We start from the raw sequence: 14,506 nt of genomic DNA, 5'->3' as shown, positions 1-14,506 counted from the left end.
GGGCCAGCACCACTGTCTGTCCTCAGGCCTGTGGCCCTGGGGTCTGCGTGAAGCACAGAGGCACTCTCACGGCCAAGGCCAACCAGACCCTCTGCCACGACCCACTCACCTCCATCATCTTGTTTTCCCTGCTCCTTACTCATCGGCTGGCAAACCGCATTCAGAGGTTTCAACCATGGCTGTTTCCACTGTTTGGGCCCAAAGCATCACGGTGGCCTGGACACCTTCACGGTCACCACGCCAGGGAAGGGAGGGCGGCAGTGGGTGCCAACAGGGGCCCCAAATCGGTCGTTCCCACCTGCTCCTGATCCCCAGCTCCCGGTGGGGTCTGGCCCACACCCCCTTCACTGACACAGACACCCCTGCCTGAGCCTCAGTACATCCTCCTCGTGGGCAGCAAGGGCTCGGTCACTGCCGTCCCTTCTCCTGGGACGCCCAGGCTCCCCAGCCCCGGGGCAGCTTCACGGTGGCTTTCCCGATGCCTCTGGTGAAGCCAAGTGCCAGATGTCCAGCATCTGGGCCCCACGGCGTCTGGGCCCCCTCCCCATCTGCCGCAGCCCCGAAAGCAAGGTCACGGTGGCCCCGAGATCATCTCCATCTAGGTCCAGCACGGGGCTACGAGGCTGCGAGGCTGCGTCTCTGCCCTCTGGCACATTATCGTGCTGAGGCCTGGCCAGAACAGGCGAATGGAGAAACACAGCTTCTGGAGACAAATACAACTTTAACACTTAAAAATATGTAAACTGCTTTACACGTATTTAATTAAAAAATCAAAGTCACTACACTGTCATTGTATGCTCTGCAGTCATCCCGCGGTGCCAAACTCCGTGAGGCGACCAGCTCCGGAGGCCTGGCATCTCCCGGCATCTCCCGGGCGCGGGACCCACCGTGCACGCCGCGTTCACTCTCTCGGTTTTCCCCAATTACCGAAGGCTTCCCCTACACTAAGGTTTTTTTTTTTTCAAGATTTTTTTAAAAATTTATTTATTCATGACAGACACACAGAGAGAAGCAGAGACCCAGGCAGAGGGAGAAGCAGGCTCCATGCAGGGAGCCCGACACGGGACTCGATCCTGGGTCTCCAGGATCACACCCTGGGCTGACAGCAGGTGCTAAACCGCTGGGCCATCCGGGCCACCCTACACTAAGGTTTTGAACACATCTCCTTCCATTTTTTTTAAAAAAAGATTTTATTTATTTATTTGACAGAGAGAGATCACAAGCAGGAGGAGGGACAGAAGGAGAAGCACGAGCAGGGAGCTCGGTGCGGGGCGACCCCAGGACCCCACGATTGTGACCTGAGCCAAAGGCAGAGGCTCAACCAGCTGAGCCAGACAGGCACCCCATCTCCTTCCAGCAGTGAACCTGCCCCTATTCTACTTTCCGGCCGTTCACGTCTGTGCATGTGGGCAGCGGGCATCCCGAGCCGAGTCCGAGGAGCTGCTCTGAGCCCCACGTGCATGCCCAGCAGGGACGCGCCAGGTCAAGGAATCTGCGGCTGCAGGAGTCCGCCAGGAACGCGGGGCACGGCCGGACCTGGAGTCCCGGGGCCCCCACGTACGTCAGTTTAAGGTGGGCACTGCCGAGACGGGACAATCTGAGGGCAGGGCTCCGGTCAGTTGGGGGGAGAGTAGTCCCTGAGCAGAAAGGGGGATGAGGGGTCCAGCCCCTGGCCCACCGCCCAGGGGGGCTCCAGGCTCCCCAGCAGCGGACCCGGGCACAGCCCCGCTGCAGGCGAGGCTTCAGCCCCCCTGATGGTGCTCTTACCTGTAACTGAACTTGTGCCCAGGGTTTCCATGTGGCGGGGCCTGTGCTGGGGGGAGGGGGGCTCTCGGCAGAGGCCTCCCCACCGTGAGGGGAGAGCCAGGAAGGCACCTCTCCCCACTCTGGCTCAAACCCAGGGTGTCCCCAACCCCAGCCCTCCCCGGGGCACAGACAACTGCCAGAGCCTCCCGCAGCCCACGGGACCCTCGCCCCGAGCGCTGTGCCACGGGGCCGCTCCCCGTGCTGAGAGGAGCAGAGGAGGCCAGTGAGGCCTTGGCTGCCCTTGCACTGCCTTGTTGACTTGACCAGGCCACAAACAGCAAGGCTTTCAGTTTCCAGACCCGATTCAGCATCCAAGGGGCACGACCCCCCCAAGACAACAGCAAGCAATTCTGGGACACCAGCGGGGTGTCGGAGAACAAAACCCGGACAGTCTGGCCCAAGACAGCACCGGGTCGCACAGGTTAAGGACAAGGACACCGTCAGCCATCGCAGGCTGTCAGCGGTACTTCTGACCCACCGACGAGACCAGAGGTCCCCACGGCCTCCTCCTCATGGTCTCTGTCCGCGGGCGTGGGGTGGAGCTCAGGGGACTCTGGCCGTGATGCACGCGAGTCCACAGGCAGACGAGGACGTACGCGGGGTGAGGCGGGGCAGTATCCTCTCTCCGCGTTTCCCCACGACAGCACCGCCACCACCGCCACCAGCTGTCTGCGCCCGAGCTCAGCTGAGCCCCCACGAGGAAGCGACCCCATGCGGGAACAGCGCTCACAATGTAAGGAACACAGGCCGACACCACGCGTCGAGCAAATGCTCCGTTTTACTAAAAGTCCACATATACATTGCACTTTACAAAAACAGCATCTATCTGGACCCCCAGGGCCCCCCTAATCCAACAAAGGGGGTTCTGAGGGCGCGGAGAACACGAGGCCCGCCTTCCAAATGCAAAGCAGCCACCAGCACGGGGTACCCGAGCCTGTGTGGAGCCCTCGTCACCGCCCCAAGGGAGGGCCTGGGCACGGCCAGCGCCCAGCTGGACCCACAGACGTCCCTCAGGAAGAGGAGACCGGGTACCCGTAGTGGTTGCGGTCAGCCTCACCCAGGGTCAGCGTCAGGGACAGGCTAGGCTTCCGGCCCAGCTCCTCCTCCTCCAGGCAGCGCTGCGGGGGCCGGGACTTGAAGAAGTCAGAGACGTAGCGAACCTAGGGGGGAAGGCGAGAGCTGCTGGGGGCTGGGGACTGGGCCCCCCCCCCGCCGCCCTGGGGAAGGCAGCGGGGGTGAGGAAGGGGCTCTGTAGTGGGGGGAGACCCGCGGGGGGAGAAGGACGAGGGTCCCAGGGCGGTGGGCGGTGCGGGGAAGGTCAAGCCCAGGAGCTCACGGTGAGGCCGGCCACCAGTGCCCCCTGCAGGAGGCCAACCAGGACATCACTCCAGTGGTGCTTGTGGTCAGACACGCGGGTGTAGCCCACATAGAGTGCGAAGGCCAGCAGGAAGAACTGCACCGTGGGCCGCAGAAGCCGGGCCCACTTCCAGCAGAGCCGCGCCTGCACGTAGAGCTGCGGGCCAGAGGGCGGCAGTGAGCCCGGGAGCCGGCCGGGCTCACCCCACATCCAGGCACACACGGGAGCTGAGGCCACGAACAGGAGCCAGCAGGCCCGGGGCCTTCGGCTCCCAGGAGCACACCAGTCAGCCCGATCCATCACCACCTCCGTCCACCCCTCTACGGAAGGAGAGACTGAGGCCCAGGGAAGGCAGCGACTCGTCCGGTCCCAAAGCCAACCCTAGGAACAAGACTCACCGCCAAGAACATCATGCAGTACATCCCAAAGGAGGAGTGTCCGGAATAGAAGGACAGCCTGAGAAAGGAGAGGCCAGGCGTCAGGAGGGCTGCACAGAGAAGACAGCCCAGGGCCCAGGCTCGGAGGTGCGGAAGCTCAGTCCCACCTCTGCTCCCCTCCCACTGTGTGGCCCGTAGTCTGGGACCCAGCATGGTGGGGGGGGGGGGTTGTGGGGAAACACAGCCCCTCCTCACTTCTCTGACCACGCAACAGAAAGTCTCCAAGTGGGGCTCACGGCCTTTAGCACAAATGTCGTAGGGCCACCAACTCAGAACCAGTGCACACACCTGTGTCCAGCAAACAGGTACCACCACATGTCAGGGTTATCTCCCATCTGTGGTACTTGAGGCAAGAAGTAAATTCAAGTTTTAGCAAAAAGCACATCAGTGGACAAGAGAACGTGGCAGACTAAGAAGCTCCAAAGGGCCAGCCCTCCTGAAGAGACAGGGAACCCACGGGTAGGAACAGAGCCTGACTGACGAAGGCCACACGGACCAAGAGCAGAACTGATCTCTCTGCACAACCGTGCTTGCTTGTTTGGACCCGGTGTGCGGAGCTGGACCCACCCTCCCGGGGCTGAGCAGCTAGCTGGGGCAGTGCTCTGAAACATGTACAGCCAACACTTGTCCCCGCCGTCCGGGGAGATGCACAGCGGCTGAAGCCCAAGAAGGAAGCCCTTCGCTCTCACCTCTGCCTGCCCATCAGGTGCGCACAACGCACAGGAAGCCTGAGCGAGCACCGAGGCAGGGCCCCAACATGGCGCACAGAGCCCACCTGTAACCCCGAGAGCTTTCTCCTGGAGCCTGGTGTCTGAGAAAATCTCCACCGACCCACTAGTCATCAGAAAGAACTTCACGACCACACATGACAAAGAATACAAAATTTACAAAACTAGTGCAGAAAGGCCGCTAACCAATCAACAGCCCCAACAAACACCAACAACAATCCCTGGGGCAGGGAGTTCAATCCGATTCCCAGAGTTGCTGCACTACAATATGAAAAATGTCCGGTTTTCAACCAAATTAGTACTAGGCAGGCTGGGAAAAGTGTGGCCAAGGCACAGGGGAAAAAAATCTAGTAAGAGAAGCTGTCCCCGCGGACATGCAGGCACCAGACTTGCTGGACAAGGACTTTTCAACAGCCTTTTAAAATCTGTCCAAAGGGGCAGCCCCGGTGGCTCAGCAGTTTAGCGCCTGCCTTCAGCCCAGGGCGTGATCCTGGAGACCCGGGATCGGGTCCCGCATTGGGCTCCCTGCATGGAGCCTACTTCTCCCTCTGCCTGTGTCTCTGCCTCTCTCTCCTCTCTGTGTATTCTCATGAATAAATAAATAAAATCTTAAAAAAAAAATCTGTCCAAAGAGCTAAGCGATGTCTCACTAGAGAATACTGACGGAGACAGAGATCATCTAAAGGAACCAGACAGAGACGTTCTGGAGCTGAATCTGAAATGCACGATCACCAGCAGATCTGAGCAGGCAAAGCGCAAGCACGGACACAAGTCAACAGAGATGATCCAATCGGAGGAGCAGAGAGTAAAGGGAAGGGAGGACCAGAGGTGGGCACAGAGCCACCAGCAGTCACCTGCACAGTAGGGGCCCAGAGGGAGCCCAGAGGGGAGCGGCAGGCAGGGCCACAGACAGTGTCTGCAGAAATAACAGCTGAACACCTCCCTAATCCTATCGAAAACTTAATCGACACCCCAAAGCAGCTTGATGAGCTCCAGCAGGAGAAACTCAGACACGGTGTAATCAACCTGCCAAAGGACCACCAAGGAGAACCGTGCAAGCAGCGACAGGAGACCCCTCCTGGACCAGGGCCCTGGGTACAATTAGCAGCCGGTTTCGCATCAGAAGCCTTGGAAGCCAGAGGCAGTGGGATGACACATTCAAAGGAACCAAGAATCCCACACCTGGCAAAGTTATCCCCTAAAAACGAAGGAGAAACTAAGACATTCCCAGATACGCAAAAAGTGAGATTTCACTGCTCAAACACCTGCCTTCTAAGAAATTCCAAAAGGGAGTCTTTCCAGGAAAACGAAAGGTGCCAGACAGCAAGTCAAATCCTGACACAACGACCTGAGAGACACCAGCAAGGCAATTACACAATACGGACTTCTGCACTGAAGTACCTGTGGCTTAGGATTCCTGGGTTTTCTGATAATTTATTTGAACTGCATATACAGGAATGAACGTTGGCTAGATTCACCGTCGTGATCATTTCAAGGCAAATACAAATGCCAAGTCATTATATTGTGCACCTAAAATTAATACAGTGGTATAAGCCAATTATCCCTCAATTTTTTTTAAGATTTTATTTATTCATTCATGAAAGACACACACAGAGAGAGAGAGAGAGAGAGAGGCAGAGACACAGGCAGAGGGAGAGGCAGGCTCCATGCAGGGAGCCCAATGTGGGACTCGATCCCAGGACCCCAGGATCATGCCCTGGGCCGAGGCAGGTGCTAAACCACTGAGCCACCGGGGCTGCCCTATACCTCAATTTTTAAAAAATTGCATAAAACAGGGACACCCGGGTAGCTCAGCAGTTTAGCGCCTGCTTTCGGTCCAGGGCATGGTCCTAGCACCCCGGGATCAAGTCCCGCATCAGGCTCCCTGCATGGGGCCCGCTTCTCCCTCTGCCTGTGTCTCTGCCTCTCTCTCTCTCTCTCTGTCTCTATGAATAAATAAGTAAAATCTTAAAAAACAGTAATTATAAATCTAAGATGTTGAACATACAATGTATAAAAATATAATTTGTGAAAATAATCTCATAAGGGCACCACATGGCCATAAACTCTTAGCATGGTCAACAACTAACGAAAGGTGGCAGTACGGAAGAAACGCAAAGGTCAGCATAAAAACAGAAAATATGCAGAAAACAGCAAAACAGCAGAAAGCCTTCCTGATCCATAATTACAATGAATGGCCGCGGGGTGGGGGGAGCCAGGGGGGCAGGGGCCAGGAGTGGGGCTGAGGGGGGAAGAGCGGGGTGGGCACCGACTGGGTAATGATGACTAATACACATGGAGCTTCTTTCTAGGGCGATGAAAATATTCTGGAATAAGACAGTGGGATGGCCGCACAACTTTTTGAATTACTAAAAATCAATGAACTGTACACGTTAAAATAGCGAGATTAGTGAATTTTAGCTGTGTGAATTTTATTTCAATCTTTTAAAAAGGAAAATAAGAATGGCAATGGAGTTTATCACAGAGTGAGAGCACAGACCAGAAGTGGGACAGAGGGCCCAGCCCCTGCCCCCGCGCCCTCTCATCTGCAGGACTCAGGCCCGCAGCCACCCCCCACCCACCTCGGGCCTCACCCCACCTCAGCCTCTGCTCAGTGAGGGAGTCGCCTCGTCAACCTTCTCCGCAGGAAGCTCGCTCTTCGGCGTCCAGTTCCTGAGGGTCCCGCTCCAGGGCCCCCTCCTCCCTCAGGGGTGGGGAGCGGGAAGCTGTGGCTTGGGGCCCCCGCACGACCCCGAGTGGGGGCTGCTGGCCCGGCACCCACCTGGACTCGGTGACGTTAGCGGGGCTTCCCCTGCACACCTTCTCCACCTGCACGTACAGCGAGCAGTTGACACGGCTCCAGTCAGGGTCGCACACCGCCAGGAAGTTGGGGCGCAGCCGGCCGATCATGTACTTGGCCAGATCCGTCAGAGACTGACTCACCGCAGCCCCGAACAGGAAGGTCCCCAGCACCTTGTAGACGGCGGCCACGTAGTTGTTGAAGTCGGAGCGGGAGTAGAGGCGGTCAGTGTACACCAAGTAGGCCTCCCCGGCCGAGACCTGCAGAGGGGACAGACAGCTCAGGGCCGCGGGGGGTTCAGGGTGCAGGGTTCCCGCCCCCGGGTTGGCTGGGGTCCCTGGGGTCCCGGGAACTCCAGAGCACCCAGCAGCCCGCCCGCCCGCCCACCCTGGCCAGCCTTACAAGGACAACGGTGGCCGTGATGGTGACCCCGGCCATGAGCCCGTGTGTGATGGTGTCTGGACGGTACGGGTATCGGATGGAGTCGTCCCCGCAGTAGAACCCTCGCTTGTACGGGGCATTCACAAGCGTCAGGATGGCGAAAGGCAGAGAGGCTGGGGGCAGGGGAGAGAAGCCAGTGTCCGGGTGCTCCCCCCCCTGCCGCCCCACACTGACCTGACAGCCAGCAGGAGCCTTCCTCACGGCAAATGGGGGGCGCTGCCCCATTAAAACCCCTCGCGGTTCCCCATCACCCTCAGACGAACACCAGACCTTTCCGGGCCCGCCGTAAGCCCCCCACATCTCCCACTCCCCGCTTCCCTCCAGCCCCCTTTCTGCTCCTGAACAAACTCCACAAGCACCACCCCCGGCACCTGGCACGCGTCCTCACTGCCCGACATGTCTCTGCCTAACTGCCCTCCAGCCTGCGCGCCGTCCAGCCTTTCATGGACGACATGTGTTCTCCAGGTCCCCGGCGCTCTACGTATTTATGCAGTGTGACACTCGTCACCGAGCACGGGAGGGGGGTGCCATATGCTCAAGGCTGTCCTCGGGGCCTTCCCAGGGCTTGGCCTGGGCAGGTGGTCAATAAACATCTTTGAAAAGAAGGGGGGCGCCTGGGAGGCTCAGCGGGTGAAGCACCTGCCCTCAGCTCAGGTCCTGATCCCAGGGTCCTGGGACGCGGTCCCACGTCTCCAGGAGCCACAAGTTCTGGCAGGAAAATGAAGCGCTCTGGGGTCCTAGGGCCCTGCTGAGCTGAGAGTGACAGCCACACGCAGAGTGCCCTTTGCCCTCAGCAGGGCAGGTGACAAACCTAAAAGGGTGTGACTCTTCTGAGGCCTGAATACCACAGGAGGCAGCGGCAAGGCCAGCTCCTCCTCCCAGGAGACCAAGTGTAGAGCGGAGTCTGGGGACGCAGAGGGCTGCCTGTGGAGGTGGGAGGGTCGGGGTAAAGAATCCCGAGCAAACAGCAACGGGGTCAGGGATGCTGTGGGGCTGTCAGGTAGGGCACACAGAGACGGTGCTTGCGGGGACTGAGGAAGTTCAGGGCGGGGCGGGCGGGGAGGAGCACCGGGCAGGGGCAGTGGTGGTGCCAGGATGTAGAGGTGGGCCGGGCCTGCAAAGCGGCTGGGCTGGGGCTGGTGCCAGGGTGCAGAGGAGGGTCCCCAGAAGGCTGATCGTGCTGCCCATGAGGCGGGGGACACCCGTTTGGAGCTGTTTCCGTAGGGTCCCTCAGCTGCTGAGCGAGGGCCAGGGTGGAGGTGGGGGGGGGGGCTCCAGGTTGGGGGGGGCCAGGCCAGAATATGCTGAGCCATCAGCTCAAGCCTCATCCTGCAGCTGTGCAGGGCGCCCGGGTGCCCAGGTCGGCCTCCCCGCTCCTGTCCCCCGCACCTCTCTCGGGGGCTCAGTCACCCTGAGCTGGAACCAGAGCTCCCAGCACGGAACTGGGGCCTCTGCGCCTGGGCTCTGGTTTGGCCCTCGCAGCGGGCACCCCCGCAACCTCCCTGCCTTTGCATCACCCCCCACAATACACCGTGTTGTCCTCGGCGCCTCCTCGGCACCCGAGGAAAGTCAACTGCTTCTGTGCTGAAGCCTCAAGACTGGGAGCCGTGGGCCTGGCCTCAGCACCCCGCGCCAGGGGCTGCGCCCACCCGGTCTCCGCTGGCCTGCGGCTGCTGTGTGAGCCCCAGCAGGTGCCTGGACCTCTCTGGTCTGCAGCCGCACCTCCCCGCTGCTTGGTGGGGGAGGCTGGATTCCGGGCAATGTCGCTTGTGCCTGGCACGCAGCAGGTGCCACACGGACGTTTAAATATAAGGGACAGTTGCTCAGTAGAGGGCGGGGGCTGGCACGGCCCCCCCTCCCCCCGCTGGGGACGGCTCATCGCAGGAGGCTCCCGGGAGGCCTGGCCCGGGGCGGAGCACAGGAAGGGGGGGCGGTGCAGGCCCCCTCCCCTCCTCTCCCCTCCCCCCTCCCCCTCCCCCGGCGGGGCACACACTCGGCCTCTGTGCCGGGACCCGGGGACGGGGGGGCGGGGACCTGGGCCCTGGGGCGCCCCTCCCCCAGCCCGGCCCGCAAACCCGCCCGGCAGGTTTGGGCCGCCCGACGCCCGGGGCACCGGCTTCCCGGGGAGCCCGCGGCCCGGCCTCCCTCGTCCCCCGCCGGGACCGGGTTCGAATCCCCCCGCCGCCCCGCGGATGAGCGCCGGGGGGGGGGGGTCCCCGCGCGAGGAGCCCCGAGCCGCCCCAGCCGCGCCCCGGCCGCGCTTACCGACCAGCACGCACAGCACGTCGAGCAGCACGAAGACCCACCGGCGCCCCATGCCGCCCCGCCCGCCCGCCCGCGCCCCCCGACGCCCGTCCCAGCGCGTCCCGTCGCGCCCCGGCCAGGCCGCGGGGTCACATGGCCGCGGAGCCAGGCCCTGCCAGGGCGGGGCGGGGCGGGGCGGGGCGCGGAGGGCGGCAGGGGCGCGGCGGGCGGGCGGGGCAGCAGCTCGGGAGGGCGGACTCTGCCCCCGCCCCGCCCCGGCCCGGCCCGGCCCCGCAGCGGGGAGGGGGAGGGGGAGGGGGAAGGAGGGGAGGGGGAGGGAGGGGGGAGGGGGCCGCGGGGAGCCCGGAGGGGTCATGTCTCCACCCCCAGGCTGAGGGCCAGGCCCCCCCCCTCGCTGAGTCGGACAAGGGGCCGGAGCAAGAGGGAGGCCCCCCTCCCGCCTCCCCTCCCGCCTCCCCTCCTTCCCCCTCCCCTCCCCGGGGGAGCTCGTCCTCGGCGCCCCCCCCACCCCCCCTCCCGTGGCAGTGGCCCTTGCGGGGCGCCTCTGGGCACCTGGGTCGGGAGGCGGGACAGGACACAGGCCCAGCGCCTCCCTCCTGGGCCGCGGCCCTCCCCTGCGGGGCTCCCCCGCCCGGCCTCCCCCAGGCTGCGGCACCAGCACACCCACTGTCCCAGCAGGAGCCAACGGGGTGGGGGGAGGAGTCGCCCACCAGCTGAAAGGTCTGTGCCCCGCGCCCCCCCCCCCCACCCCCCGGGTCCTGGGAGTGCCCAGGCAGAGAGAACTGAGGCCCTGGCACAGGCACTGGACCCTGGGCTGACACCATCAGCCCTGCCCTGACCTGGCAGGACACAGGACAGCAGGGACTGTCCCTCCTCCAAGGTCACAGGGGGGGGAGATGCGAGCTGGGACTCAACCCAGGGGCCTGGCCCAGGGCCTGCTCCCTCAACCTCTTAAGACACATTCACCACCCCAGTGCCTCCAACGACCCTAAAACAGGAGGATTCTGAGCCCTTCCTAGAGATAAGGGGGTCAGATCCAGAGACAGGCGGCCCTGCACCGAGGTCAGGCCGCTGGGGCTTCAGCTCGGCCCCACTGACACTTGCGGGGTGCAGGGGTTCCAGGAGGAAGCCTGGGCTGGGAGTCGGGGGACAGTGCACAGCAGATCGGGGGCTCTGTGATGCCTGCAGTGGGAGGCGGGATGTCCGGGACCATCTCCCCTGCGCCCCAGACAACGTTCCCCCCTGAGCAGCCCCCAGACACCCCCACATGCACACTCAAAATAACCCAGCCCACCCCCAGGACATGACAAAGTCCAGCATGGAAACTCCGGGACCCAGATTTTCCGGCCGTGGTGTGGTGGAGAGACGGTGTGGGAGGCACAGCCCTAGCACCCTCCCCCCCCCCCCCGCCCCCGCCCCCGTTGCCAACCGCACCACCAAGGAGTTGGGGGCGGCGGGAGGTTGCACATCCTTAAAAAAAAACGCAGCTTCCTCCTGCCGCAGGAGTCACTGGACTCCCTCGAGGCGGAGGCGGCGGGAGACTCAGCTTTACTCCCCTGCCGGAGGGTTTTTCCAGTCTGGCCAGGGGTGGGGCTGCCACAGGGCCCAGTTTCAGCGTTTCTCCCACTCCAGCCCGGCGCTGCTCACTGGCTTTCTGGCCGCCACTCGGAGCAGGACGGACCCCAGGGGAAGCAGGTCCCAGGCTCCAGCTCCCTCCGTCCATCAGTTCACTCACTCGTGCAGCCCCTAATGGATCGTGGGTTCTTTGAGAATTGCCTGATGAGTGACAGGCGGACGGCATCCGGGACACCCAGCAGCATGCTACATAAATGTCACCTGACCGTATTCCTGAACTTTTCTCACTTTAAGCTCAAGGTGACCACCCACCCTCAGTTAAAGTAGAGAATGTGAAAGGCTGCACTGGACTTCAACAGGGCTTCCTTACTGAGCACCTACTGTGTGCTGGGCGGGGAGATGGCCGGGGGCAGCCCGCCGAGGGGACGAGCATGATGCGGGGGGGGGGGGGGGGGGGGCGCTGCAGCTGGGCCCCGGATCTCCAGGGGAGGCTCCTGTGGGCAGAGACCCTGGGTGGGAAGCAGCGCCGCCTGTTTAGCTGGGAGAAGCGTGGCCGGAGCAACAGTGTGGCCACCTGCCCTCCCCCACTGACCTCAATCTCACCCTGTCCCTAAATACCTGGGCAGGGTCAGGATTAAACTCTAAAGAGGACAGCAAGGATTAGGATTGGGGTCAGGGCTCCTGCGTCTGCTGGCTGGGGTCCCCCACATTTCAGGGAGTCTTCATACTTGGAGTCTGCTTTAACCCTTTAGAGCGCGCCTGAGGCTGGCGAGGCCTGCTCCTGGGAGCCAGACCCCGAGAGCTCCTCCTGCACCTGCAGGGGCAGACTGAGCCCCGGCCGGTCCCCTGGACACCAGGGTTAGGGTTAGTCACCTAGATCCACCAGGGAGTGGAGCTCAGGGCTAAGAGGCCTTAGTTCTCGTCCACCTGATGGGCTCCCGGTGCCTTTGTCTCCAATACAGTGAAGACTGGGGAGAGATGCATGGGAGGGGGGCAGACAGCGCCTGGCACACAGTAGGTGCCCCTGAGTGCAGCATTCTTGGCTCTTTCTGTACTTCCCTGAGGGCTAAGTTCCAGCCCCACGTGGGTGTAAAGATCACTTACAAGTCTACTCCTGGGGCTCAGAGAGGCCACACTGGGAGTTCTTGGGGCTTTATCCCCTGCTCAGGGTCCTGGAGTCGGCCTGCTGCCTCGGTCTCTCCACCTGCATGTCCGCGGGAGGGTACCTCCGCCCTGAGGTTGTACTCGACTGCCTGACTGGGAGCCCAACTCAGGAAGCACTGCTGGAGGGTTAAGGGGCCATGAAACGGTGGAGCAGGCACTCGGGATCCCCTTCAAGTCACAATGTAGCATCAGTGAATTCCGGATCCACGCAGGCCACCGACTGCCCCCACACGCCGTGTCCTCGGCCTCCTCTAAGCTCTGGCACCGTTCCTGTGTCTGCTTATCATCCCCATCCCCCACCCTGAGCTCCAGGGCCAGCGGCCAGCACCCAGCAGGCACCCAGTCGGCGCAGACTGAAGGAAACACGGCCTAGTGATCAGGATGGATTGCACACCCACAGCCTGACGTTATCAGGGCGACCACTGCTCCAGGGCCCCCCAGCCCACGGAGTCGTGGCCAGAGAGCATGAGCTGCTTACTTCTCCACGGAGAGGGCTCCCCCTGCTGCACCCCCCAACCAGCACTGCCCCGATAGCGACTCCCAGCCAGTCTCTCCAAAGCCCAAGTCCGCTCCTGCGACCTCCCAACACCCTCACATTCCTGGCCGAGAGGGGGCGAGACTTGCCATTGCCCTTCAGCCTTAGGGCCCCTTCCGCGAACCCCGTGCCCCGTGTCCCTCCCACCCGGGCTGCCCGGCTGCTCCCTGGGAGGCCGGCTCTGCCTCTGTGGGTGAGCAGCTGACCCAGGGCTGGACACTCAGTCCCCGGTTCAGTCCCAGGCACGACACAGACGTGGTAACGAGTCTCCTTCAAGGGCTCCTGGGGAGATGCGTGCTCCCGCAGGGACCACACAAGGTTCCCACGAAGGCAGGCCCCGCCACCCCAGTCACAGCACAGCCCGGCCAGGCCTGTGTGCGTCCACACCAACGCGACGAAAATGACTCGTCGGGACACAACAAGCGACACTGGAGACGCGGGGACCCGGGATCCAGGGGAAAACAGTTCACAGCTCTAGAAATGAGCGCCGGCAGAAACAGTGAAGATTCAGGTAATGGTTACAAAAAAAAATGGTTAATTTCTACAGGAAAAGGTAGAAAATGAAGAATTTCAGGAGAAATGGAAAAGCCAAGTACAAATACTAGAACCAGAGCATACATGATGTGACTTCAAGAGCACAGGGACCGGCCCACCCAGGGCGCAACAGCCGCTCAGGGCTCCCGGGAGGGTGGCACCCAGCTCGCACAGCCAGACACTGGGGCGCAGCGGAGACGTCGGGGGGCAAAGACGGCCCCGCCTCCGGAAAGGCCCCAGCCCTCCGCCCGAGCGGCTCCCCGTTGACCACACCGAAGTGCGTCCCAACCAACCTGCTGGTGCCAAACACAAAACCGAGGCCCCCTCGGAGGAGACAGGCAGGTCCTGCCTGGAGAAACAGGAAACGACAGAAACCAGGAGTCAAGGAAACATATTTAAAGTGTTCAAAGTCAACCTGGAATCCTAGTGGCTGCGAAGGCCACGCGGCGCGGACACACCGAGGCCCCGACCAATGCTCCAAAGCAGCCGGGAGGCCCGTCTTGGGTCTCCACGCGGTGACACTGCGCAGTCGTGGCGGATTTCTCCAGAAAAGGCCAAAGCCCTCGGGTCTGTTCCCAGGGTGCGCGGCCGCAGCTTACGCAGCCTTTGTGGTGTGCGTCTAGGCCTCTGCCCTGCGGAGCAAGAGGCCTCGCATCCCAGGGTGCAGGTGACAGCCGGCAAGCGGCCGACGCTTCCCACGATGGGACAGGGGACCCATCGTGGACAGGAAGGCAAAAAAACAGATGAAAGATAATCTCCAAACGCGGGGTAAAAAACACACTGGCGTACGCAGGTGTCTGCTGCAGGGGAGCGGGCGGGAGGCCGCGGGCGACGCCTCTGGAGAAGCGAGGAAACCGAAGCAAA

The 14,506-nt window shown here is 62.2% G+C and overlaps 1 protein-coding gene across 2 annotated transcripts; it reads right to left on the bottom strand.

Annotated features, from left to right (window-relative positions):
• Nucleotides 1–2,566: 2,566 nt before the first annotated feature.
• Nucleotides 2,567–14,064, bottom strand: PLPP2 (phospholipid phosphatase 2). Of its 2 annotated transcripts, none has more exons than XM_038568096.1 (6): nt 13,936–14,064; nt 7,531–7,682; nt 7,111–7,388; nt 3,562–3,619; nt 3,143–3,319; nt 2,567–2,966 (listed from the first exon to the last, which is right to left on the bottom strand). In XM_038568096.1, exons 2-6 carry the CDS (start codon nt 7,564–7,566, stop codon nt 2,817–2,819), a joined length of 699 nt encoding a protein of 232 aa, XP_038424024.1. In that variant the 5' UTR covers nt 7,567–7,682; nt 13,936–14,064; the 3' UTR covers nt 2,567–2,816. The 2 variants fall into 2 exon arrangements, with proteins under 2 accessions (XP_038424024.1, XP_038424023.1); XM_038568095.1 differs by lacking the exon at nt 13,936–14,064 and adding an exon at nt 9,835–9,942.
• Between the last annotated feature and the right edge of the window lie 442 nt (nt 14,065–14,506).

This window comes from Canis lupus, chromosome 20 (assembly GCF_011100685.1).
Source record: "Canis lupus familiaris isolate Mischka breed German Shepherd chromosome 20, alternate assembly UU_Cfam_GSD_1.0, whole genome shotgun sequence".
Classification (NCBI taxonomy): Eukaryota; Metazoa; Chordata; class Mammalia; order Carnivora; family Canidae; genus Canis; species Canis lupus.
Note: the sequence above shows the minus strand (reverse complement) of the source record. Positions and strands in the feature narration are given on the sequence as shown.

Coding starts and splice junctions, on each gene's coding strand:
- PLPP2 (XM_038568095.1), bottom strand. CDS start 9,886: ATGGGGCGCCGGTGGGTCTTCGTGCTGCTCGACGTGCTGTGCGTGCTG. Junction 7,683..9,834: donor CGTGCTGTGCGTGCTGGTCG/GTAAGCGCGGCC, acceptor CCCTGCCCCCAG/CCTCTCTGCCTTTCGCCATC. Junction 3,620..7,110: donor GCTAACGTCACCGAGTCCAG/GTGGGTGCCGGG, acceptor CTCCTTTCTCAG/GCTGTCCTTCTATTCCGGAC.